General features: G+C 39.4%; 2 protein-coding genes across 2 annotated transcripts in view; one reads left to right on the top strand and one right to left on the bottom strand.

Annotated features, from left to right (window-relative positions):
* Positions 1-24,254, top strand: part of elmod2 (ELMO/CED-12 domain containing 2) — a 54,038-nt gene that overhangs the window by 5,158 nt on the left and 24,626 nt on the right. The window lies entirely within an intron of this gene.
* Positions 14-22,639, bottom strand: LOC141800190 (ovochymase-2). The gene is made up of 25 exons (XM_074682600.1): positions 22,489-22,639; positions 19,473-19,603; positions 18,263-18,356; positions 17,294-17,434; positions 16,956-17,050; positions 15,628-15,754; positions 14,949-15,135; positions 14,077-14,297; positions 11,146-11,286; positions 10,267-10,512; positions 9,928-10,113; positions 7,986-8,095; positions 7,687-7,787; positions 6,865-7,142; positions 6,453-6,616; positions 6,120-6,303; positions 5,810-6,028; positions 2,945-3,079; positions 2,590-2,811; positions 2,316-2,498; positions 2,109-2,221; positions 1,929-2,023; positions 1,102-1,391; positions 688-848; positions 14-205 (listed from the first exon to the last, which is right to left on the bottom strand). The coding sequence occupies exons 1-25, from the start codon at positions 22,637-22,639 to the stop codon at positions 14-16; spliced, it is 4,167 nt and encodes a 1,388-aa protein (XP_074538701.1).

Raw genomic sequence — 24,254 nt, 5'->3', positions numbered from 1 at the left:
TAAAATGTGTGCTTTAGATGGCTTCATAAATAAACTTCTTAATGTTGTCATCAATCCAGTCATTAAAGGCAGAGACACGCGTGAATACTGAGGGTTTCTTGTCTTTGATGCAGCCCTGAGGTCCAAAGCTGACGATTCCGTGTACCTCCCAGGTCGTCTTAGGTCCTGCTGCTGCTGCACATGCGAAAGGACCGCCAGAATCACCCTGTGATAGGCAGGGTAAGGATATTACCAAAGGTTCACTTTACAAGAAGGAAGATACATTGGTGATCACTGGGTTTTGACAGCTACCATAAATTATCTCTGTAACACAGAATTTATGAAGGTCACTCTTTCTCAAATGAAAGAGGATGTCTTTTTTAAGTACTGATATAATCTTAATCTTTGATTGGAAGAGTTTTTAATTCCCTCATGTTTTCATGCTTCCTTGATGATGACAAACAACGCTCCTGTGTCTTTGGCCCAATTATCAGAAACCAGGCAGCCATTTGTCATCAAGGCTGACTGATCACAAACAAAAAAAAGGATTTGAGGGCGTTGTATAACAGACTGCCTAATCAGGAGAGGCAATTACATCTTCAAATTGAGGAGTGAGAAGGATCTGAAGAGGGATGAATCAATAGCTTCATTAAAAAAAACTTTGTGTCAGCTTATACAGCAGAATCATCGAGTATGCGCCTCTTTTACCTGGCACGCTGACTTGAGCTCATCAGGGGACTCGTAGCCTGCACAGATCATGGAGGGCCTGAGGGTGTCCCACCAGTATGCAGGCTTACTGCAAGTCTCAAAGTCAACAATAGGGAGGGCTGCTTGGTTTAGCTTCTCTGCCACTTTTGGGAACAGGTTACCTGTGATGGAAGCCAAAAGTTAAGGTTAGGTTTATATTATTGAAGTAAGCCTAGACATGAACGTTATACTTAGACACCGATAATGTTCACATACAAGCTGTTTTCCCCTGATGCTACACTCAGGGTGAGGAACCCAGAGTGTCTTTTTAGTGGTTAGTTAATTAAGAAATGATAAAAAGCCCCATAATATTCCTATTCCTAACATTTCCTCCTATTGATAAGACTTTAAATCTTTTAAACTTCATTTAAATACCTTTCTCGTCTCCCCAGCCAGTGACATAGCAGGGTATCCCAGCGGGCATCACAGACCCCGGTTTAGGCAGACAGATGGGACTGATCTCCCTCGTCATGTTGACAGGCTCGGCCAAATGCACCAGCGCTATATCATTGGTGATGTCAGTTCTATCTTGCTCGTAGACAAATCCTTCATGGCGGATGATACCGTCCACCTTATAACATTCCTCTGCTGAGGGAACGTCCATGGAGGAGTTCATGTGGTGCTTTCCCAAACACATACGCCAGAAGGAGGGTCTATTCAGTGGGCTGGAATGCAGGAAGTTTGACGAGAAAGATTAGCACTTAATCATTTTGTTTTGTTAGTTCATTATTCTAACTGTTGAATGCTGCAAGTGACACAAGTTTTCTCGGAAGGTGGAAAATTGGCATTGAAAAACTCATTTACAGAGGACTCTGAAGACAGACACTCTCGTTTTGTGATTGAATCTGTTAATTAACAGACTCTGGACAAATATTGTTTAAAATTTGACCAATGACTAATTTGAAGCTTAATTTCATTAAACCTAAAGACTGCTGGTAGCACTTCTGGTTAATGTGCTTACACTGTTGTAGAGAGGCGGGCGGTGAAGTGATGAGCAGACACTTAATGTTAATCACTGTTCTGTCAAGTATCATTTCATGATAGTTTTTTGAAGGTATTTTGCAACTAGCAAGCATTGCACACTGTCCCAAAGCTTCCACTTTTTTTATCTGATATATTGCTGCAGAAAAAAAACCTTATTTAGAGCCAATTTAAAAAGGGCTGTGAGCTTCTGATTCATATTCACTGTGGTTATGTCTTACAACATGAAACAGTGAGCAGCAGTCAGGATCCATTCCTCATGAATCAAAGAACCTCCACAGCCGTGCATGTAAGGTACTGGGGACATTGGTGAAGCCTGCGGAAGAAAAAAGTATTTCATTAGTTTTTTTTCAATTGAATAACTTCTCATTTCAAATCAAGCACATAGGACCCGACTTTACCTGCATGGAGACCTGCCAGGGCCAGGAGTGGGGGATCGCTTCTTCTCCATTAACCACCCTAGTGGCCCTTGTATTGGGTTTTACTTCTGGGTTTCCACAATCTACTGGCCAGTCTTGGAATGAAAAATGTTTAATAAATCATAAATAATTAAGATTTTACCAGTTAAACTTATTCATCCTGTATTAATATATTGTGCCTGCAATTACCAATGGTGATATTATCCCATGGGTTTGGAGGAGGAGCAGGTAAAGTTGGAATAACATCAGCATCAGTGGTCCAGTAACCACGAAAGCCTGCCTGTTGATTCTCTCCATTACTAAGAAAGCGGATGATAACTGTGTCACTTGGTACAGTTATGGTGGGCAGAAGGGCAAAGCCGCAGAATCGACCTACAAAAACAAAAAGTACAGAGTGTTTAGGGGAAGAAAAATCAGAATGCACATGAAATGGAAGCAAGTGTATTTTGTTCCAAAATCTGACCCATTGATGACATGCTTTGTCCGTTGAAGATCTCCAAGTAGTCCACACAGTTCCCTAACACATTTACAGCCTGTAGCTCAAAGTGAGTGAAGGTTACTCGGACACTTTTCGCTGAAGGAATACTGATATGCCAAGTGCACACAGAATCAGACTGGTAGTCCTGAGGCCAGTTTGGAGAGATTATTTCACCATGACTGCCGCTAAAGCGTCCTCCACATGGAGCTGTGTATGTGTCAAGACAGGAAGGAGAAAAAGGAAAGAAAAAAGGAAAGAAAGACAGACAGTGAGTTAAACTGGTGTTGCCTGAAGGCTGGAACCATAGTATCTTGTCAGTGACACTTTTTTCCTTTCTTACCCTCTGTTGGATCCACTGCCTTCCAGCTAGCAGTGAAGCCTGTATCCACCACCTTATCATTGGAGGAGAATCTGATGTGGAGTGTGTTTCCATCGCTCACCAGGTCTTTAGGGGGCACATGGCTGCAGTGTGTGCCTGAAAGTGAAATTCCTCAATGAAACATTATCCCAAAAGCTAGTTCATGATTTGGTCAATTTAACCACCAGATTGAATCACAAGAGAGTTATCATAGGCTTAAATATCAGGTCCAAACTGTGTAGATTAACATCCAAAAAAGTGTGTTTTTTGCTGAATACCAAAGCACAAGGATGTTCTGTCTCTAGGTATTATGAGCTGTGAGAGCTAGTATGAAGGAGAGTGATTTTGGGACCTCAATAACCCTAGAGACACCAGTGTTCTTAACCAAGATCATCAAATCAAATCAAATCAAATCAAGTTTATTTATAAAGCACTTTTCATACATTAAAAGAAATGCAGCACAAAGTGCTATACATGTTAAAAACAGTCCCCGCCCCCCCATTCAAACTCCACCCCAAAGCACCACCCACCCACCCACCCACACACACACATATACACACACACACACACACTCACACACACACACACACACACACACACACACACACACACACACACACACACACACACACACACACACACACATACATATGCACACACAATAAATGATTTTAAATGTGTAGATAAAAAATCGTGTGGCTGAGTACAGAGGAGCCAGGTCAGGAAACGCCAGGAGGCCGACTGCACTGGGCGGCGTCCACAGTCTAAAGCCAGGACGCCTCCACCCGGGCATGCCTCGCTACAGGACCAGCAAGGGGCCCACTGCAGCAAAACGCTGCTGCAGACCCCCACCTGGCCAAGACGACGCCCGCCACAGACAGAGACATCCCAGCCAGAGCCAACAGCGGCCCCCAGTGCAGGCAGCCCCCTGCTGAGGAAACACTGGAGATATGGAGTAGAAACATAAAACTACATATGCTAACAATCATAAAATGAATAAAATAAATAAATAAATAAAACACTAGTAAATGAAATAAATAGTAATAGAATAAGAGTAACAAGTAAAAAGGCGAGATTATATAAATAAATAAAATAAAAAAATAAATAATAACAGATAAAAATATGGGATTAATTAAATGCTAAATTAAAAAGGTGGGTCTTGAGTCTACTTTTAAAAATATGAACATTCTCTGCAGCCCTGAGGTCCTCTGGCAGGCTGTTCCACAGACGGGGGCCATAATGTTGGAAAGATGCCTCACCGTAAGTCCGTGTTCGAGCTTTAGGAATTATTAAGAGGCCAGTGCCAGAGGATCTCAGGGTCCGCGAGGGTTCATATGGTAAAAGTAGTTCTGAAAGATAAGAAGGTCCAAGACCCCTAAGACATTTAAAAACCATTAAAAGAACCTTGAAATCAATCCTAAAACACACAGGGAGCCAATGCAGTGATTTTAAAACCGGGGTAATGTGAGCCCGCCTTCTGGTCTTCGTCAGCACACGTGCTGCTGAATTCTGTAATAATTGTAAACTTGAGATGTTTCTTTTTGGAAGACCAGAAAGCAGGGCGTTACAATAGTCAATACGACTGGAGATAAAAGCATGCATTAGCGTCTCTGTGTTAGCCCGGGAGAGAAACGGGCGGACTCTGGCTATGTTCTTTAAGTGATAAAACCCTGTTTTAGTTACATTTTTAATATGAGGAATAAAATTGAGCTCAGAGTCAAAAATGACGCCCAGATTCTTAACCTGATTGCATGGAGTTAAAGACAGGGTTTGGAGTTTTGAAAAAAGTTTCTCTCCCTGAGCCTTAGGATCAATAATTAAAACTTCAGTTTTGCCCTGGTTGAGCTGTAGGAAGTTTTCTGCCATCCAGGATTTAATGTCTAGAATACAATTAAAAAGGGCATCAATGGGCCCTGTGTCATCAGGAGACATGGATATATACAGCTGTGTATCATCAGCGTAACTATGGAACATAATACCATGCCTCCTGATGACATCTCCTAGTGGGAGCATGTATATATTAAAAAGTATGGGGCCTAAAATTGAGCCTTGGGGAACACCACATTTCACTTCATGGGTCCTTGAGGAGCATGTGTCCAGACTTACCAGAAATTTTCTATTTGTGAGATAGGAACTGAACCACTGAAAGGCAGTACCAGAGAGGCCTACATGGGGTCTTAGTCTATTTAAAAGAATTGTGTGGTCCACTGTATCGAAAGCAGCGCTAAGATCCAGTAGCACAAGGACTGTGAGTTTGTGCAAGTCCAGGTTGCACCTAAAATCATTAACAATTTTTAGTAGGGCAGTCTCTGTACTGTGGTTCGTCCTAAATCCAGATTGAAATTTCTCAAGAATGGAATGTTTATATAAAAAATCATTCAGCTGAATAAAAACAATTTTTTCTAGAATTTTGCTTAAAAATGGTAAGTTGGACACTGGCCTGTAATTATTAAAAACATCAGGATCCAAATTGTTCTTCTTAAGAAGGGGTCTCACCACTGCCGTTTTAAGGTCAGCAGGGAAACAGCCCGTCTGAAGAGAACAATTTACCATGTTTAAAAGCTCAACTTCAAGGAAACCATAAAGCGATTTAAAAAGTGATGTTGGAATAGGATCTAAAAGATCAGTTGAAGGTGGCTAAGCTGTATGAGTTATGGTGGTGATCATAACCATGTGATAGGTTACGTAGCTTATCAGTACGGCAAAAGTTATGTTTATGAGAATGCAGTTACCTCATATTTAAGCAACAGTCATTTGTTCAACAATGGGAGATAAAGCTGTCAATCAATAAATGACTCTGCAAATTACATTTTTCCATGAAGTAAAAGTCAGCTGATATTCACAAACCTAGACTTCCTAATCTGTCACTGAGAATGACTTTGTCATTCAGACACATCTGGCTCTCCTCCAGGGAGAAATTGTGGAAGCGGAGGTGGACAAGTTTGCCTTCCGGCACCTGGATGTTCCACTGACAGCTGGCTTTGTTGGTATAGCTACCCGGGTAACCCATCGAGGACACCGTGCCTTCTGTGCCAGTGAGGTCCTTTGGCCCTCCGCAGCCAGATGCTGCACAGAGAGGACAATGGGTGAAAAAAACAGCCATAAAACATAGTTTTGGTTTTTCAAGTAGGTCAACACAGAGCAGCTGCATTTATACTGTGCTGGTTGTAGATGTCCCTGCGGATGACGTTCTCAATCCAAGGGATGTAGGCAGAGGAGCGCGTGAACACAGAGGGCTTCTTATCCATAATGCATCCGATTGGGCCAAAGCTGGTTATACCGTGAACTTCCCAAGGACCACCAGGAACATCCTGGCACACCAGTGGACCACCTGAATCTCCCTGTTAGAGTCAGGAGTCAGAACAAAAACAACTTCAATCATGGTTTTAAATACTATTACTGTGAAGGGACATGAGTAAAATCATCTTAATGATGCCAATTAAGGTAGAAAATTGTATTTTTTCTGTCAACTTTGGTCATCTTGTTTTACCTGACAGACTGACTTCAGCTCATCAGGCAATGTATAACCACAGCAGATCATAGAGGTCTTGACCTGGAACCACCAATAGTCCATCCTCTTGCAGGTGTCATATGGTACAACAGGCAAAGCGACCTGGTTAAGAGCTTCTGCTACTTTAGCATTCATTGAATCACCTGAGAATTTCAAAGACATTTCATTATTGTTCTCTGAATGTTACATTTGTAAAATATTAACCTCACACACTTAGGAGTACAGGTGGAGGTGTTTTCATATTCAGTCCAGCAGAGGGCACACAAACCATGCAAACAATGATGTTAGTCTCATGTCTATTGTATCATACCAGTGACTCAGATAACATAAGAAAAGGTGTGACTAGTGTTGAGTACGTGACTGTAAAGTGTTTGAACTGCAAGTCTCTTACCGGTCTCATCTCCCCAGCCAGTGGCGTAGCACTTCTTGCCTCCTGGTAGGACCTCTTCCTCCGAGGGCAGGCAGGCGTAGGAGATCTCATCACTGGGTGTTACGTCCCCGTCCAGTCGCACCAGGGCAATGTCAAACTCTACTGTGGGCACTGTGGGATACTTAAAGCCCTCGTGGCGATAGATACCAGTCACTCCAAAGCATTCTTCACTAGGCTCTACGTGGGTCAAGTTGTGTTTGCCCAGACACATTTTCCATCGTTGAAGCTCATCAGCATATCTGGGTTGAAAACAAGCAGCTTTGTTAATGACAATAAAACACAGAGATAAATGTTATGGTCACATGCACATGCACGATCAAGACAATAAAGCACAATCTCTCTGCACTGAGGATAAGTGTTATAAAAATAAAAACAAAATCAACCATACATGCATCATACTTGTGCAGCACATAACTATGTGTATGCACATCCTGTCCCACCGCAGAAAAACGATATAGCACACAGACTGCATAGTGCACCATCATCTTCTTCTCTTAGGGACACTTTAGACCATTAGCCAAGGTTGAGCCAACTCTAACAAGGCATTGCTCATGCACTGTAACATGCCCGGGGTAAAAGCACAGACACCAGTAACTGCCCTGTGAGGTTATATAAGAGGACTTCTCCAAAGTTTGGGAAACTTTTGGGGAAAATAATTGTATTTAAATCCAAGAAAATGGTACATGGCCCTTATTCTTTTTAAAATAGTTAACTACAGGAGGTTTGTTCCAGTGTTTGTGGAATATTAACAAAGATGCGATATTGATGAAACAGATTTTTTACCTTATAAAGCAGTGGGCTGCTGTAAGGACCCAGTTCTTGTGAATCAGAGTGCCGCCGCATGTGTGGAAGAATTCAGGATCTGGTCGACTATCAGGCCAGACCTGGAAAAGAGCCGTTGTGCAACAGAAGAACTTACTGGAAATATTTACATAAATAGTAAAAGTGATACACAGAACTGGTTTGTTTTTGAAAAGGTGAACTGTGGTATCCATGCAGTTCATTTTACAGGTTATATGAGACATACACAACAAGGAGTATCTTTATATGAATGCTCTAATTTTACTTGCTGGGTCTCTCACCTGCATAGACACTTGCCAGGGCCAGGAGTGTGGCTTGGCTGGCTCTCCATTCACAATACGTGACATAACAGCAGGGGGAATCGCTGGTTTCCCACATGAACTGGGCCAATCTAGCAAAAAAAGAGAGAGAGAAAACAAAACCAATGTAATCCAGCCTGTTTCTGGCAGTGTGTGCATGTGTGGATTTGTTTTTACTTTTTTGTTTGTTTTTGTGCAAACAAAACCTGGGTATTCTGAACGTGTCTGCAGCAAACAGATAAGCCAGTGTCTCTGGCTTTAAATCCCGGGCACTGATGCTCTCATTTGTGTTTTTTAAATAATGTTCCAATCATACAAGGTGGACACTGCTGGCTGTGGACAATGCCCCTGTGTTTTTGCCTTTTACGGATCCCTTTGTATTCACAGGGTATCCTCATGCAAGCATTATGCCTTGCTCCTACTACAAACAAACAGTGGATCTTCTGACAGAAATCACTGTTTTCAGACCTGAGTACTCGACATCTCAACATTTGCACCAAGTAGATACCAATTTCTTCTAGTCATCCTTGGGGCTGACATAAAAATTGCTCCTCTAACTTGTATCCCACCTTCATCTCTCCTTCCTTGGCTCAGCACACAGGCAACCTCTGGTCACAGCCTTGGTAGAAAATAACCTAGAGGCAGCAGGGTCCATCTATAAAACTCTATTTCAGCAATTGGCTTGGCAGGAGCTTGGGCCACCTGGGGCTCATCACCTGCTGAAGAATGAGGATGAGGGTGACAGCCTGCTGGAAAAGAGTAGCACTAGGCTACTTCTGGGTGTGTTCTCAGCTAACAGCTGCTAACACACCATATCACCTCGTTTTACAGCAACACTGAGATGAGTGAAAGGGATGTGAAGACGTTGTGAAGATGAGCGCTTGTATTAGCCACAGAAATATTAAGGTAGAATTTTGGAGCTTTTGAGGAGCTCATGAAAAATTATACCTATCACTGTTGGTGCTGGAAAATAAAGCCAACCAAACCAAGAAAAACATCAAGATGTAACGACAAAAGGCTGTATTATGGAAACAACATGGGTACAGTGTTTCCCATACGCAGCATTTAAAATGAACATGTTTTCACCCTATAACACTCTACAGTATACTTGAGTGTTGTAAATGTGTTGAGTTTTGTGGTTGTGGCTATTCATAACCATCAATGTAATCTACTTCCCCCCCTGCCTTTAAAAGATCATTGACAAAAAACTAGATTACAACAACATTGCTTAATAGGAAAAAAATGTTTGTCCAGATGAATGTTGTCCAAAACTTTGCCCTAATGCTTTTAAATGCTTCCAGAGAAAATATTACATCCAGAGAAAGCATTATTTTTTCTTTGCTTTGCCAACCATACCTATTCTGAAATAATTGAAATTGTAATAAAGAATTTTTTTCTGCCTCATGTTAAAGCTGCATTAAAAAAAATTTCTGACCACTTGGGGGCAATGTTATAAACTGAATATACAATACTTTGTATATAAATGGACCATAGTGCATATTTCTTTTCTGGTCTACACTACATATCACACTCACAAATTCACACCATATTCATGCATCAATACCAGGAAATGCTTACTAAAATGCTCATTAGTGGCAATTTTTGTCTCACTACCTAAAAGCAACAGAACCTGCGAGCCACAAACTTTCCAATTCAGAGTTGCTGATAAATTTGAGGCTTTAAGTTACAGATTTGTTAGCAAAAGCATTGAATATTTTCATTTCTTTTCAGCATGACCATCATTAGCTTTTATTTCTCTGCGTTTGTCTACCATTTTTTTTAAAACTAAATCACACATAAGTTCTTTTGTATGTTGTTTGGTGCTTAGCACCTGTAGGCTCTATGCTAAGGAGTTATCAGCAGAAAGTCAGATTATTGCCACTTGAGTTGTTCTTTTAACATAACTGTCAAAGATCTGTTTCACCTATCGGGATGCCATCCCAGGGGTTTGGCGGAACAGGCGGCTCTGTGGGAGCAGGCAGGCTGGTGTCTGTGGTCCAATAAGCTCTGAAGCCTTTGGCCTCGGTAAACAAGTCTGTGTGGAAACGCATCACAAGCCTGTTGCCTTTGGTCTGGATGTCAGAAGGCAGCTTGGTCCCGCAGAATGGACCTAGACAGTTTTCACATTTGAAAATAACATAACACAGAGACAGTTGTAGTGAAGATAAGATAACATAAAACTCAGGATCAAAAAGAAGTCAATGGTAGCAAAGAAAGTGTACGATAAATATTTGTCAGTGATGCAGAAACCCCACAAACATACCGTGCTTTTTAATCAGCTCATTAGTCACACCATTGATGTCATACACCTCGATGTTATCATAACATTTGGATGTCAAAAAATCTTTGGCTTCCAGATCAAAGTGGGTAAACTTCAGTGTGATTTTTTCCCCCACAGGCACAGCAATGTTCCACATGCACTCAGAATTAGCCTTGTAGTTCATTGGCCAGTTCAGGGACTTGATGACTCCTGTTGGTTCCTTGGAGGAAAAGCCGCAGCCTTGGTCCTCTGAAACAAGAAGAGGGAGATCAGAATTCATGCCAGGCTGATGCTGATAGTATCGTAAAGTATAAACTTGTCCCAGTGTACTGAAAATCCCCAAAAAGTGTGTGATGGATTGTAACATAACTATCTTTCCATTTGTTTTGCAAATTATTAAGTTCCCTTGAGTCAAACATTAAACTTGTATAACATTTTTCCTTTTTTATATTCTGAAATGAGATAAATGCCACTCTTCTGATGAAAGTAGAAACTTTTATTGATATTTGTCACCCATAGTGTTGTGTTTTTAAAGGTCCATTTTTCAGTGCTTGTCATTTTCTTTCAAAAACTGTGTATTTACATTTCAGATCTCCTTTCCTAAGCTCTAGAGGGGTTTGCCCTTCACTCTGTGCCTGATAAAGTGATAAAGAAGAAGATAGAAGTGTTTATCTCACTTTCCATTCCTCACACTGTACTTTACCCTGTATTTCAACAGAGCTGATGCTGCTTATGCTGTGTGTTGCATTAAATATGTGGGAGAAGAGTGAGAAGTTTTATGGTTTATTCAAATGAGGTGTTTAGCTGCTTCAGCACTGTGTGTCTCGTGTGTGTGTGTTTTCACTCGTGCACTGAGCGCATGTGTGTCTGTGTCCTTGCTACCTGTGATATCCTCTGGATACACTGCTTCCCACTTGGCAGAGAAACCTCTGTCTGTGAGGCGACTGTCAGACTGGAAGGTGACAGATAATGTGTCACTGGCACTGACCACCACAGGGGGGAGGATGTAGCCACAGTGTGTGCCTGAGGATGAGAGAGTGGAGAGAAAAAGATAGAGGTCAATGGAAAGAAGAAACCAGGCGATGGTTAAAAGAATGCAGCTTAACTGCAGTGTGAAATAATGTGAGCACTGTGAAGTGTAAATGTGTTTGTGTGATACAGAGTGTTAAGCTGGTGTTTGATGGATGGAGAGGCTGACAACTCTGACAAATGGAGGTGACTTAACTGCCTGACAGTATGACTTCATCAGCCACTAAACACCATATCAGTTTAAGCATTAATGGTGTGCCTGAACACTACAGATAGTGGGATCTAATGTTTGCGGACACATTCTGCTTGGGAGGCTGTTAACTTGTGTATCCAAACTGCTATAGAAGAGACATTGTGGGAACAGTCTATGACGCCTCACCTCTAATCATCCTGTGCTTTGTTTTGGACCAAGTTTCTATTATTTTAACCTGGTTCATGGTTCTGATTCTGCAACTGTGTGTTCGTCATGTAATTTTTGGCATTCAAAGTTTTTAGCAGGTTTTTAGTTTCATAATTTGTAGTTTGTCTTTATCTACACCTTGTGTGACCATTCACTGTATAAAGAGTGGACAGTGTGGCTCTGTCATTTACAGTTGTATTGTTTTGAAGCCAAAATACTCCCGTCACAAGCACCGCCATTGGCAGCCGTTTTGCAGCCAGAGCCTAAGCAGTAGAGACTGTGAGGGACTCAGAAAGAATCTGAGTGGAGCCAGGTGATGAAAAGAATAATATTTTTTTTCTTTCTAGAGTCTAATCTTGTCTTGGCTCTCCCTCCCTACATATTTTACAACCTACGAAAAAAAATACACAAGAATGGCAACTGTTAATCATTATTAAACGTGACGCAAAGCCTCATTTTTAAACTCTAATAACTAATGAAAACAAAAATTTCTCTCAGAGAAAAGAGGTCTTGGATTCAAGGCAGCCCAATAATATATTCAATAATAATAAATAATAATAATTTTCACAACAACTAGATGTGAAACACATTTCTACAAGATGTATCGTTTCCCATCTGGAATGGCTGGAGAGCAGGATTTTTTGACCTGTACTGCAGCCAACCACCAGGGGGAGCAGTTATTTGTGGCAACTTCACTTAAAGCCAAGCAAAATGATTTCATTTCTTTCACTGTCTATGTATGAGACTTGCACACCAGCTGTATTTTCTTGATGGTTTTACTGTGAGTCGGTGTGGTTTGCCCATCTAGTTTGTGTCAACTAAAGAATAATAATTGCGCAGATTTGTTTCTTGTCTATATTTCAGAAAAAACTTGCTTCAATTGCAACGAAGCAAGGGAAAATATCAGTGTTTAGAGGCATTTGTGATGTGATACACAGATTTTCAGACGCAGCTGCACGTAAATCCACTATTTAATAATTTGTCACATGCATATTTTTTAACTTTTCGATGAAATTGCAAGGTTATTTTTGAGGCATTTGGAGACCTGCAACAACTGGATGTTGTTGTACAACTGCTGTAACTAGGACTTTAGCATCTGTAAATGGAGGATGCACTTCATTAGACCATCCAGCACTCAAAAATTGTTTGTTAACCTTTTGAGATCAAGATTATGTTTTTGTTTAAAATCTTTACAAAAAAGTTAAAGATTAAAATTAGATATGTTTGCACCACTTTAGAAAAACACAATGACGTAAATTCTGACTTGTACGTAACATCATAAATATTTTCCTTGACATACCACTGAACTATGAGTTTTAAAAGGTAAAAACAAAGTCTAATCTTAAAACCAAGCCCTTTTCTGATTTGACACATCATGTGTGAGGTTTGATTTGATTCGAAGGAAGCTTGAGATGTGCTAAAGGGCATGTAGAGACAAAAACAGAGCTTCAGGCCTCATTAACACTCAGTGGAAAACATGTGCACAGATAACACATGTATCTCACCAAAGACCTTATCACAAAGAGATATGCATCGAAGGATTCTGATGGCTGCAGATTTACTTGTACATTTAAATTCTTTCTACAGTACCGGTTCATCAAGGCTATGAAATAAAGAAAAAACTAAAAAAACTGACTTGTATCTGTCAGTTACATAAAATACTTATCTCATGTTAGCTGACGTCAGCCTATATATGCTAATTGCTATACAAGGTAGGACAAAACTCAAATGGCCAAAATGTGCATGAACCCACGCGAGCAATCATGATTTTTCCTCCCCCTGTCTTCTTTTCTCACCGAACTGCCTAAAGGGATTTTTGAAGCTAATGACTTCTCATACTTCTTGGTTCTTCCTTCCGCTTCTAATTTTCCTCTATAACACATTCCCCCTGAAATAACCGGTTGCAACACTTAAACTCTCTCATCACCTTTCTTTGTGTGTTTCACAGAGAGCATGTGCTTGTACCTCAGAGCTTTAGTCCTTGAGAAGTCAGCAGTAGATAAAGCTGTATCAGCCTCATTGCAGCCAGTGAAGTGAATAATAAGGAGTGCTAAATTATAGTTTCCTGGGCCCTCTGCAAAGAAGATCCTAATCAACTGTTTTACAGCAGGGGGAAGATATGTAAGCTGTAAGTCCAGTGATGGGCAAAAACAGAGTCCACATTTTATTGACAGGTTGTATTCCAAACATATGGATATTAACTATGTTGCTTTCTTTGTGGCCAGCTACCCAAAGTCAAAATGCAAAGGGATTTACTAAACTTCATACCATAATGGCTACTTTTCAAGTTTCACAAAAGATGTGGGGCTGAAAATGTGGAAACAGAAAATATTTTCTGAAACAAACTGAGCTGCACTTGGGAAAGTTGATAAAATATAGCTCACCTAGTGTACTGTATTGATCTGAGATGATCAGCTTGTCCTCCTTGCACTGTCCAGTCTCTCCTGTGATGGCCAGGTCAGTGATCTGCAGTTTCACAAGGAACCCTTTGGCCACAGATATCTTCCATGAGCTCTTTAGATGAGCAGGATATGGATTTGGGAAACCCAAGGACTGGATTACACCCTTTCGTCCCTCAAGAATTACTGTATCCCCATTCCCTGTCCAGCAGAAAAGAAAGTAGTGTAAACATTAATCATTTTTAACCTCATTATGTTTTGTCTTTGAGAGCAGAAAAACTGGATTAAAAACACACAATTTACAAATGTATGCTTTGAACAGGCCCATTATGTAGTACCTTAATTGGCCACAGGAGAGAACTGATCTGTCTGCCAACAGCTTTAATACAGTGATGAATAAATAAAACTCAAGGGGATTCTTCCCACTCCCACGCATGGAGTTACTTGATTCATTCTTTCTATCTCATTAGAGAGGTGTTTGTGTGGGGCCAGCACTGTGTGTGAAGTTTGGAAGCTCTCAAAGGCTGAAAAATAACTGGAAAATAACCCTGGTAGACAACATTATCACATAAAGACGTGATTGTTCCACAGCTTTAGCTTTAAAGACATAATTAAAACAGTTTGCGGACTGATAAAATATCCCTAGAGAAAATACAAATTAATAAGTATTAGGGAGTGAAGACTTAACAGCTATACATACATTTCTACTGTTATATGTTTTTGAAAGCTCTCTGTTAGCTTGTTTTTCCCCATGTGTTTTCATATGTCCTTGAGGTGAGATGAAACAGGATGAAAGCTGAAAACTCTTGCCTGCAGTTGTAGGTGGTAGAGTGGCTGGTATGGTGGGTCTGGGTGTCGTTGGAGGAACAGGTTTTTCAGTTGTGGGTTTTACTGTAGTGGTTGGAATAACAGGTGGAAGGCTGGATTTTGTGAATGTAGCGCTGAATCCTTTAGAGGTCAGAGTGTTGTCCGATTTGAAGCGGACCACCATTGTGTTGCCGCTGGACTCCAGTGGCTTTGGCATCGTCCCTCCACAGAATTTTCCTTTGATGAATTAAAGTCAGTGTTTAAGAGTGATAAGTTGACACAGAAGTATCCACAATGACCCAACAGGACTGAAATTTAATATAATAATTAAAGGCTCAGTGGTGCTAAAACAGCTTCTTCCGAAAGTCTGTGCACGACACTGATTTTATGTAGAGTGAATCTTCTTCAGTACAAATGTATTTGATATAACACACAACAACATTTGATTGAGAATATCTATTAGATATGGACCAAGGGGCAACATCCGGTTTAGAAAAATGAAGCCTATGTTGAAGTGCGAAAAGTTGCTGTTCATTTAGAATCAGGTGGAGGCTGACTGGATACTACGTAGTCACAAAGCCAAAAATGGACTTTTATGGCATTTAAAAGCCTATTTACAGCCTGGTTCAAAAAATGGCTAATTGGCATTAATAATAGTCAACATAAATTCTGGACTCTACTGTTTTCCTTAATACATTCTGGATACATGATGTGCCCTGCCATAGTTACCCATTGAAGGAGATCCAGCTTTGTCACCATCGTAGACCTGAACGAAATCCCCACAGACCTCAGGAACCAGATCAAATGACTTAAAGGTCAGACGAACTCTTTCACCTTCAGGGACTGTGATCATCCACTAGTTCAACATAGAAACAAATACAATGGTAAATTGTAAAATTCATAGAACACAAGTTGTTATTACCGACGGTGCCCCTGTTTGGATTTGTGCTGGCCTGCCAAGCTAAAACAGCAAGATGTAATCATAATGACAGGCAAATAACACCATTTGACTCCACATCCAAACCCAGCCTGCAAGCCCTGACATCAAAATTGACTTTGATTTAATTACAGGGGTTAATTATAAACTAAGACCATAAATGAAGTCTATGCGGCTGTGTTGAATCCAGAAAAATATAATAGATATGAAAAGGGTTTTGATGGGAAATCGATAGTCAATAATAGACTTAAACCATGTGCTGAAAAGGTAGTTTAGTGTTCAAAGGATCTGTATGGTACAAAGACACAACTTGTACACAAACACCTACAATCTTCATCAATTTATAATCTAAAAGCCTTGTAACTGACACACTTTCTGTCAGTTTAAATGTTAACAAAGTCACTGCCCAGTTACAACAATAAAAAATAGAGCATCGTACCAATGACCACTAAACTAAATAATAGTTGTACATCTTTGTCCACAGGGTGCACCAGAATTAACAGAAACCCGATGTTCTTCACTGGAGTTCAAACAGTAAAGTAATCCATTAAAGCTTTTAATGGCCTGAAACAGATTTTGTCTCATGTTATGATTTTTAAAAGTTATTTCAGATACTATTGAAGTGTAGAACAGGAACAGAGGCCAAGAGGCTGATAAACTTGTGAGCCGCTTAACAACTTGTCTTCTTTATCTTGACTTCCTACTAAAAAGTATTTATCTATTTTGTACTACATCAAAAATATAGTTTTACAACAAAAGAAAAGTATCATTTATCAGCTAAACCTGAGCATTTTTATCTGCAGGCACAAAAATGAATGCTGAAAATCGAGAAAAGAAGATTCTCAATATAAAAACAGCAGTAAACAACCTGCTGTACACAATTTATTCTAATGTTAGCATAAGTCCATAACAATAAGATGCAACAAAATAAAGCTGGATAAAAGTTGACAACATTATCTTATTAAACCTTTGGGGATCAACTGTTAGCAAAGACTGTTTTTACTACACTGTTTGAGTTTTAGATCTGCAGAATAAGATCATGTTTACCTCAATGTTAAGGAGAATTATTATTTGAATGTGGCCCCCCACATTGGAGATTGTGTTTTGTGTACAACAGTACCTGATACAATGCTGCATTCATGTAGTTTTCAGGAAAGCTGGGGGTCATCAGATCCCCTTGGTCATCAACGAAAAAGCCACCACCCCCAACTATTCCTGTACGGGGGGGGAATGAAGGGCACTTCAGTTTCACATACACCTCAATGACACTCAGTCACTGATCTATCCCTCACCCACACACCCCATATTCATTTCCTTTCTCCTAGCCCTCTCTTCAACCTGCACCCATTAATATACCATTTACTTTCCAGGTCAGTCATACCCAAAGATACATTACACCAGTGTGAAAGCAATTTTCTCTGTGGGATGGATTTCCACTTAACCTTTTTATATATATACCTAGTACGGATGCTTGATCCACAGCTTTGTAATGAGCCTTGAATCCTTGGTCTGTTTTTCTGTCATTGGTGTCAAAGTACACCGTCAGACGGTTCGTCAGCGACACCACTGGCCTTGGTTTAGTGTAGCCACAGTATTTACCTGCAAGTACCAACCAGATTTTTGAGACACATTCAAATTTGCAAAACAAAAACCTTTTCTGTGATTAAAACAAGGATTTAATTATCAAAACAAAATATTGAGAAATTAACCCCAAGTGCTGCAAAACGACAAATTATACACACTAGGAGACCAAAAAGAGATGCAGACAAAACAAAGTCACGCAAAAACAAAAAATAAAAACCAACCCAAAAAAAGTATTATTTTCACAAACACAAAGACAAGAAAAAAACATTAAAAGCTGATCTACAGCAACTAGTTTTAAAAAAACATATTACAATGAAAAGTAACTACTATTGTTTAGCTGAATTATTAAAAATACATTATTCCAATACATAGGTCTCCAAAACTAAGTCTAATAACACGTTCTTTGGTTTTACAAGTGTGATCCCCTTTTCAATGTGTGGCCTGGATTGACTTGTCCAAGGGTTTAATTGCATGCATGTAAAAATTAAGAGACTACAAAAATATAGAGCTAGAAAAACTGGGCAGCAAAGTACTACTTTAACTCTGCTGTCTGGTGTAGGAACTAGTGGATGAGAGTGTTGCTGTAAGTAGAGCAGTGTGCAGTGGACCAGCAGAGCTGTCTGGCTCACTAGCTGATCCTGTCCATGGATGGATGGACTGATTTGGACAGGACTTCATAGCTGCCAACGCAAAACTGAAATGGTTTATTTTATCAAATTAGATCTAAGTATTTGTATGTATTGATCAATCAAAGGAAAATCAGGATTTTAAAACATATTTTCACAACCCTTTCAGGTTGGAATTGGAGTGAAAGTGTCCTTTTTATGTTTTATTCTATTTTACCAATGGTGCCCAAAGAGTCCTTCAGCGTGACCGAGTCTCCAGTGCAGAGCTGTGTGTCTTCCAAAGCAAACTCCTCAAACCACAGATGGATTATCTGCAGCAGAAAAATATGAAAGTATTTCATCTCTCTTCTCTTTTCTAAATATAAGAAGCTGATAAAGAGATACTGCTGGTGGGGAGGCAAGAGAAAAAGTGTATGCATGTGCACGTGTGAGAGGATGTGCAAGCGTGTCAGTGTGTGAAAGTACCGATGCACTATAAAGTGTGAGCTTCTCTAGGTGGATTTGAAGATACTAAAAGGAAGAAAGAGTCAGGCCAGGAGGCAGTCATGCTAGCAGAGTAAAAGGAATTAAGGATTTTGTTTCCTCCTGTGGGTGTGGGGAGGCGAGCTGGGAGGAGAATGGAGGAGACAAGGCAGCCATCTGTCCAAGAAGCTGCTGCTGCAATAATCCCAGCTGTCCCCTACTGCTTGGCCTCACATAAAACAGTTTCCCCAAACAGTTACGTGACAAACTCTGCTCATTAGACACCAAGCAAGAGCAACTTAAAGCACCTAATGTGAAAAAGAGACTTGAGGGAAGTGTTTTGATCAGCATCGTTGGTAACTGGTAAATTTGGTAAATTATTTTAGGCCATTCCAAAACTATTTTTACTTATTGGCTGTCTTTTTGCCTTCTTATGGCACATACATTAGAATGACCTCTTTTTTCGTGAAACCAAATGTCACCTAACTAAAAAAATAACACAAATCCAAAGCTGCTGCAGCCCTGAAACTAACTGTTCAACTTTTATATCAGTTAAAGAATCCATTAATTTACCCAATTATCTGCTAACTTGTTAATGCCTGGTGCTTACAATACCCACAGTGCAGAGAAAACATTTGAAATTGGAAATTTTGTGTCAAGCCTCTAATCTCTGAAATGCATCACATTTATATATATATATATTATCATTGTAAAATGTACAACAATTTGATGGGAACATTTCAGTGCAAAAAAGCAATAATTAATGAAAGCCAATATATGAAAATTTTAAAAGTTTTAAAAAGAAGAAGGCATGCTAAAAGAAGGAGAGACACTGCACGTGATGAATATTGCACAGTGTTTGTTCATGTGTTTTATCAGTTTGTGTGTGTTTGTGGTCTAAAGAAGTCTGCACAGAGGACACTGGTTGAGGTTTGTAAAATATTAGTGGTGCTGATTTTTGTCACCTTGTCAGGGTCCACAGTAATGTGCCAGGTGCAGCTCTTGCCATTGTCATAGCTGCTTGGGTAGTGAGCACTGGTGAAGGTGCCTGACTCTCCAGACAGATCTTGAGGACCACCACACCCAGAGTCTGGCCCTGAAAGTGTACAAATGAAAAAGGATGCTTGTAACTGCTTGTGAAATGTTTTTTTTTTTTGTACTAGAGACTTTGTACTAAAGACTTTACTGCACAATGGCTTTATATATTCCCAGGCTATCGATGCTTAAACCATTCACCCCATGATCACAATCATATTAATTCAAATGCTTTCAGGGCTGTTTTGGCAAGGTACATCTTACATGCAGATTTGAAGAAGTGAGCTTAAACAAACAATTTTCAGATTAGTAGACGACCTGCTTTACCCCAGGGGCCACAAAGCAGCTTTATGTACACTCTTAGTAGCTCCTGACCTCAGAGGTATGACTAATGGGGCTGAAACTACGGGACAAAAAATAGACTAACAGCTTCCATTATCATCTCCTGAGTGTATTAAATAAGTTGAAGGCTACATGTGGAACTTAAAGTAACTAGTTACACTTTCAAATGCTACCCTATTGCTTCTGTTACTTTTTAGTTAAATTGTAATGTATCAGTTTTCCAGTAAGAATGAAATGAAGCATGTGATGCTGTAGTTCTACTGCACCACAAACTTAATGCTCATTTGTACATGCTACATGCTCACAGTTCAGGCTGTAAGCAGTCAAGGAGTTGCTATGAGAACTTTCCTGAAGGTTCATGGGGGTCATCATTTTTTTATAAGCTTAAGAAACAAAGAAATGCAAATTTCCTACAATTTTAAAAGGCATAACCAATCACTCCGTGAAGAATTTATACATCTAATCCTGGTTTGATAAATTGTTTTTTGAGGACATGTAATTGAGAAGCAATAGTTTTCAGCCTCATACTGGGTGTGATTTATATTTTCACAGAATATGTAAAAACATTGACCCTACTTTCCATGCTCGAGGGAAGGTTATAGCTCTTGATGCGAGTAGGGTTAATCTTCCAGGGAGCATGAATGTACGAACAGGAATTCACTGCAACATATCCTGGAGCTTTTGAGATTTTTCATTTAAGGCAGAAGTAAAACATCCATGGAGTCATACCCTTAGCCCCTAAGCGTGTGTGTGTGTGTGTGTGTGTGTGTGTGTGTGTGTGTGTGTGTGTGTATGTGTGTGTGTGTGTGTGTGTGTGTGTGTGTGTGTGTGTGTGCGTGTGTGTGTGTGTGTGTGTTTTTTGCTTAGACATCAACATGGTTGGTTGATTTAGAACATTTACCTGTCTTCCCAAATGACTAAAAAGCAGGGCATGGTCTCCACAGTGAAAAATTTAAATCAATTGAGAATCCCTGGCAACAGAATTGATTATACAGTATTTCATCATCCACAGCAGAGACAGGCTTTCCTCCCTTGTGGTCGTAACAGCTTGTGTTTCTGAGCCCGCAGTGCTGCTGTGTCTAACACGAAAACTGGATGATGTTTTATCATTAGGCAGAACACAACTGTCAACATAATGCCTGATGGTTTTCTGTTATGTAAAACACGCCAACTCATTTTTGGGGGGGGCAATGATCTTTTCAATGTGCTTCATAAAGACAGACTGCTTTTTTCATTTGTTACAATAATGCAAGAATAAATAACACAGTTACTGACAACAGACTGAAACTCACCACCCCATGATGTACATTGTGTCTGGTACTTGTCATAAATACAGGTGCAGAAAACTCTAATAGTGTGTGATGCTAAAAGAAAATTGTCCCAACTGATAGATGTTTAATTACTACACTCCTCTCATGCACTCAGCAACAAATTACCCTCTTCATTTCTAAAGAAAACAAGCTAGCACAAATACACCAGCTCTGCAGAAGAGTTTACCTGCTCAATAAAGGCTCTGATAAATCTTGAGTTATTGAAGGCAAAAGGAAACTGGATAGAGTAGAGGTGATAGAAGAGAAAGAGTAAATGTGGATGATTTGAAGTGGTAATACACATTTGAACCATGTAGGAAGCAGATGTATGGTAATTGCATTAAATATCCTGTTATCTTTGTAAGATACTACAAACAATCATTAACCATAGCTGCTCCTCTGATAACCCCCTTCAAGAAAACATAAAGATAACATACACAGCAGGTTGCCATGGTTCCAAATCATTATTGTTTATTTTTCTATTTTTTTAACAAAACAGTTAATATATTGTAGTTTTTATCTCTCATTTTCATTATTATAGATTCATTCATATTATGCAACAATGACTTGGATCTTAATAACCTTGCTTTTTTCATTCCCTTGCCACATGCTTCTTTGAGGTCACGTGCAGTTTCTTAAAAAGGTGCATATCTGTGTTTTTCTTTTTTCCCCCTTTTTTAATTCAAAATTGATTGAGAATTTTTCTCGTTTCATATGTTCCTTTAACTCAAAAATATTGTGTCAGTAAAGATATTTTATGCCAACACCTTCTTACCTTTTTCTAGTATGATACTAATACTGGACCATGTTGTGCTGTGTGCATAGGGTTACTGTATGAACTTGCTGCAATCTGTCAGGTTTAAAGTCCATTCAATATGCATCATCTTGGATTATCATGTTAGCTTGCTAACATTTGTAAAATAGCTGTAATTCCAAATTCGACAGAGTCAGAAGACATTTTGGTCCAACAGAGGAGCGAGTACATCAGTACTCTGAATATTTTTTATTTATTGAGCTGTTTGTCTGAACCTAAGTTTTGGATCTCTGGCATGGTTTTGAAAATCTGCAAGCGTTTAACCACTGATAAGCATTTATCAATAAAAAATAATGAAATATCTAACATATACACAGTATATAGTGAAATTTTTCACTGAGTAGACTGGAGGTGTGAGTGACCAAATGCTGTCAGCAAATCCAAGTTAAAGTCCCATAAACCATATCAGTACAATGATGTACAAAGTCATTGTACCTTAGGAATATGTTATTTGTATTTTTCTCAGATTTACACACTTACCTTCTATGTCTGTGGAAGAGTCACTTTTGTCTGTGAAATAGACGACCACCAAGCCGATGCAGGTACCCGTCATGGCCAGAAAGAGAAATATCAGAGATTTTTCCAGGGTGCTCAAACCCTTAGACCGATGACGACCCTTTTCTACATCCATTTTCTCCATGTCACTGGGATGCCCTATGCTATTCTTCATGCAGCAGCTCAATACCAGTGCAAAGAGGGCTGGAGTATATCAGCAGTTTGATGGACAGATGAACCTTGAGCTCCTTTAGTTGTGTGATTACATTGAACGTCATTGGGTCAAAAAGTATCATAACAACCAGTTAATGAGCATTGGTATCAGTGGTGTCCCAATCGAGAGGTCATCAGCATATCTTTTTTTCAAGGTAACTGAGTAAAATACAGAAAAAAATACCAGCCTCTGACCAAATATGACAAGATTTATCATTAGTGTAATGGTTAATGAATTTAGTCCCTAAAGTCTAACCTTCTTCCGGGATAACCAAGGTATACTTTCGAATTATGACTATAGTTGTTAAAGTCAGTTCAATGAGTTACTTTATAGACACACAGAAGTTAAGTGCTGTCTCTTTTATTTTCAGTGCTCATTAAGTGAGCACAGCACTTCCCGGACAGTAAGCAGCAAATTCATTAACTGTAAAACAGATGACACTAATGTTTTATTTTTAGCTCATTCATTAACTGAACTCAGCTTGAAATGACCTGATAGTCAACAGATTTAAATCAATCTCTGACCTCCAGTGGTCCTGTGAGGACCATTGTGATTCTCACACTGACTTACATCCTTAGTGTTTTTTTAATTTTTCTAATCAAAATTAAAAGATTGATCCAAAAACCGATTACAGTTGAGATCAAGATCAGATCTTGAGTTCGTTTTTGAATAGGGCTACTTTGGGACCAAAGTGTAATGATAGTCAACAAGATGCTGCACTGATGACCCACAAGGATACATACATTTGTACAACTGTACAAAGTTGCACATTTTTAGATTGGCACACACTAGAAATGATTAAAGTAAAACAGTTGATTGAAAAAAGCGAAAATTTTAAATCCAAAGTTTGTTTAAAAAAAAAGAAATAGAACATGGAGTACAAAAGTAACTGTAATCATGACTTGTAGCTCCTTTAGCGGTAAATTTGGGAAACTATTTAAATACTTCAGAAAACAACTTTTTAAGTAACTTAGCCATTCAAAAAGTGACAAAAACAAAATCTAAAAAGCTTCATAATCTTCCTTTTTCGATGAGATTTGTTTTTTTTTTTTGTTTTTGTTTTTTTAAGCCAAAGATGGTGTTTTGATGACTGATTTCCTACTTACAGCTAAGGTTAGCACTGACCAATAACATGCTAGCGCTCTGATCTATAAGAAAATCAATCCCTGGGTTTTTAAGCCTTTTCTCTAGTTGGTACAACATTGATTTTTTAATGACAACGGATTTCCACCTATTGTTCGATGTAAGTTAAAAAGACTGCCTGAGTGGGCATTGACATATGCACAGGCGTGATCGGTGCATCTATAGAGATGATATCAAACCTTCTCTGCTGACCAAAACACCAATTAAACAAAAATGATGAAGACCCTTGGTTGGTGCAGTGCAGCAGAACAGATGATTGCATTTATTTGAAGCAGAGACATGTATGGTTGTGGAAAGTTCATTAACTTTTGTGTCAGTGTTTGTTACTTTTTCTCTCATTCATCTTCCACTCTGCTGACCTGCTGTTGAGGAGCCCACGTTTGTCAAGTGAGTT

This window comes from Halichoeres trimaculatus, unplaced genomic scaffold (genome assembly GCF_033239565.1).
Source record: "Halichoeres trimaculatus isolate MK-OKI-2021-1 unplaced genomic scaffold, fHalTri1.1 fHalTri1_scaffold_2, whole genome shotgun sequence".
NCBI lineage: Eukaryota > Metazoa > Chordata > Actinopteri > Labriformes > Labridae > Halichoeres > Halichoeres trimaculatus.
Note: the sequence above shows the minus strand (reverse complement) of the source record. Positions and strands in the feature narration are given on the sequence as shown.

Bases quoted from the DNA above. Each gene is read 5' to 3' on its own strand.
- LOC141800190 (XM_074682600.1), bottom strand. From the start codon at position 22,639: ATGGATGTAGAAAAGGGTCGTCATCGGTCTAAGGGTTTGAGCACCCTG. The intron at 18,357-19,472 runs GTGACAAAAATC...TTTCTGCTGCAG, and splicing joins TTACTGTGGACCCTGACAAG to ATAATCCATCTGTGGTTTGA. The intron at 6,304-6,452 runs GTAAAACAAGAT...TGACTCTAACAG, and splicing joins AGCTGAAGTCAGTCTGTCAG to GGAGATTCAGGTGGTCCACT.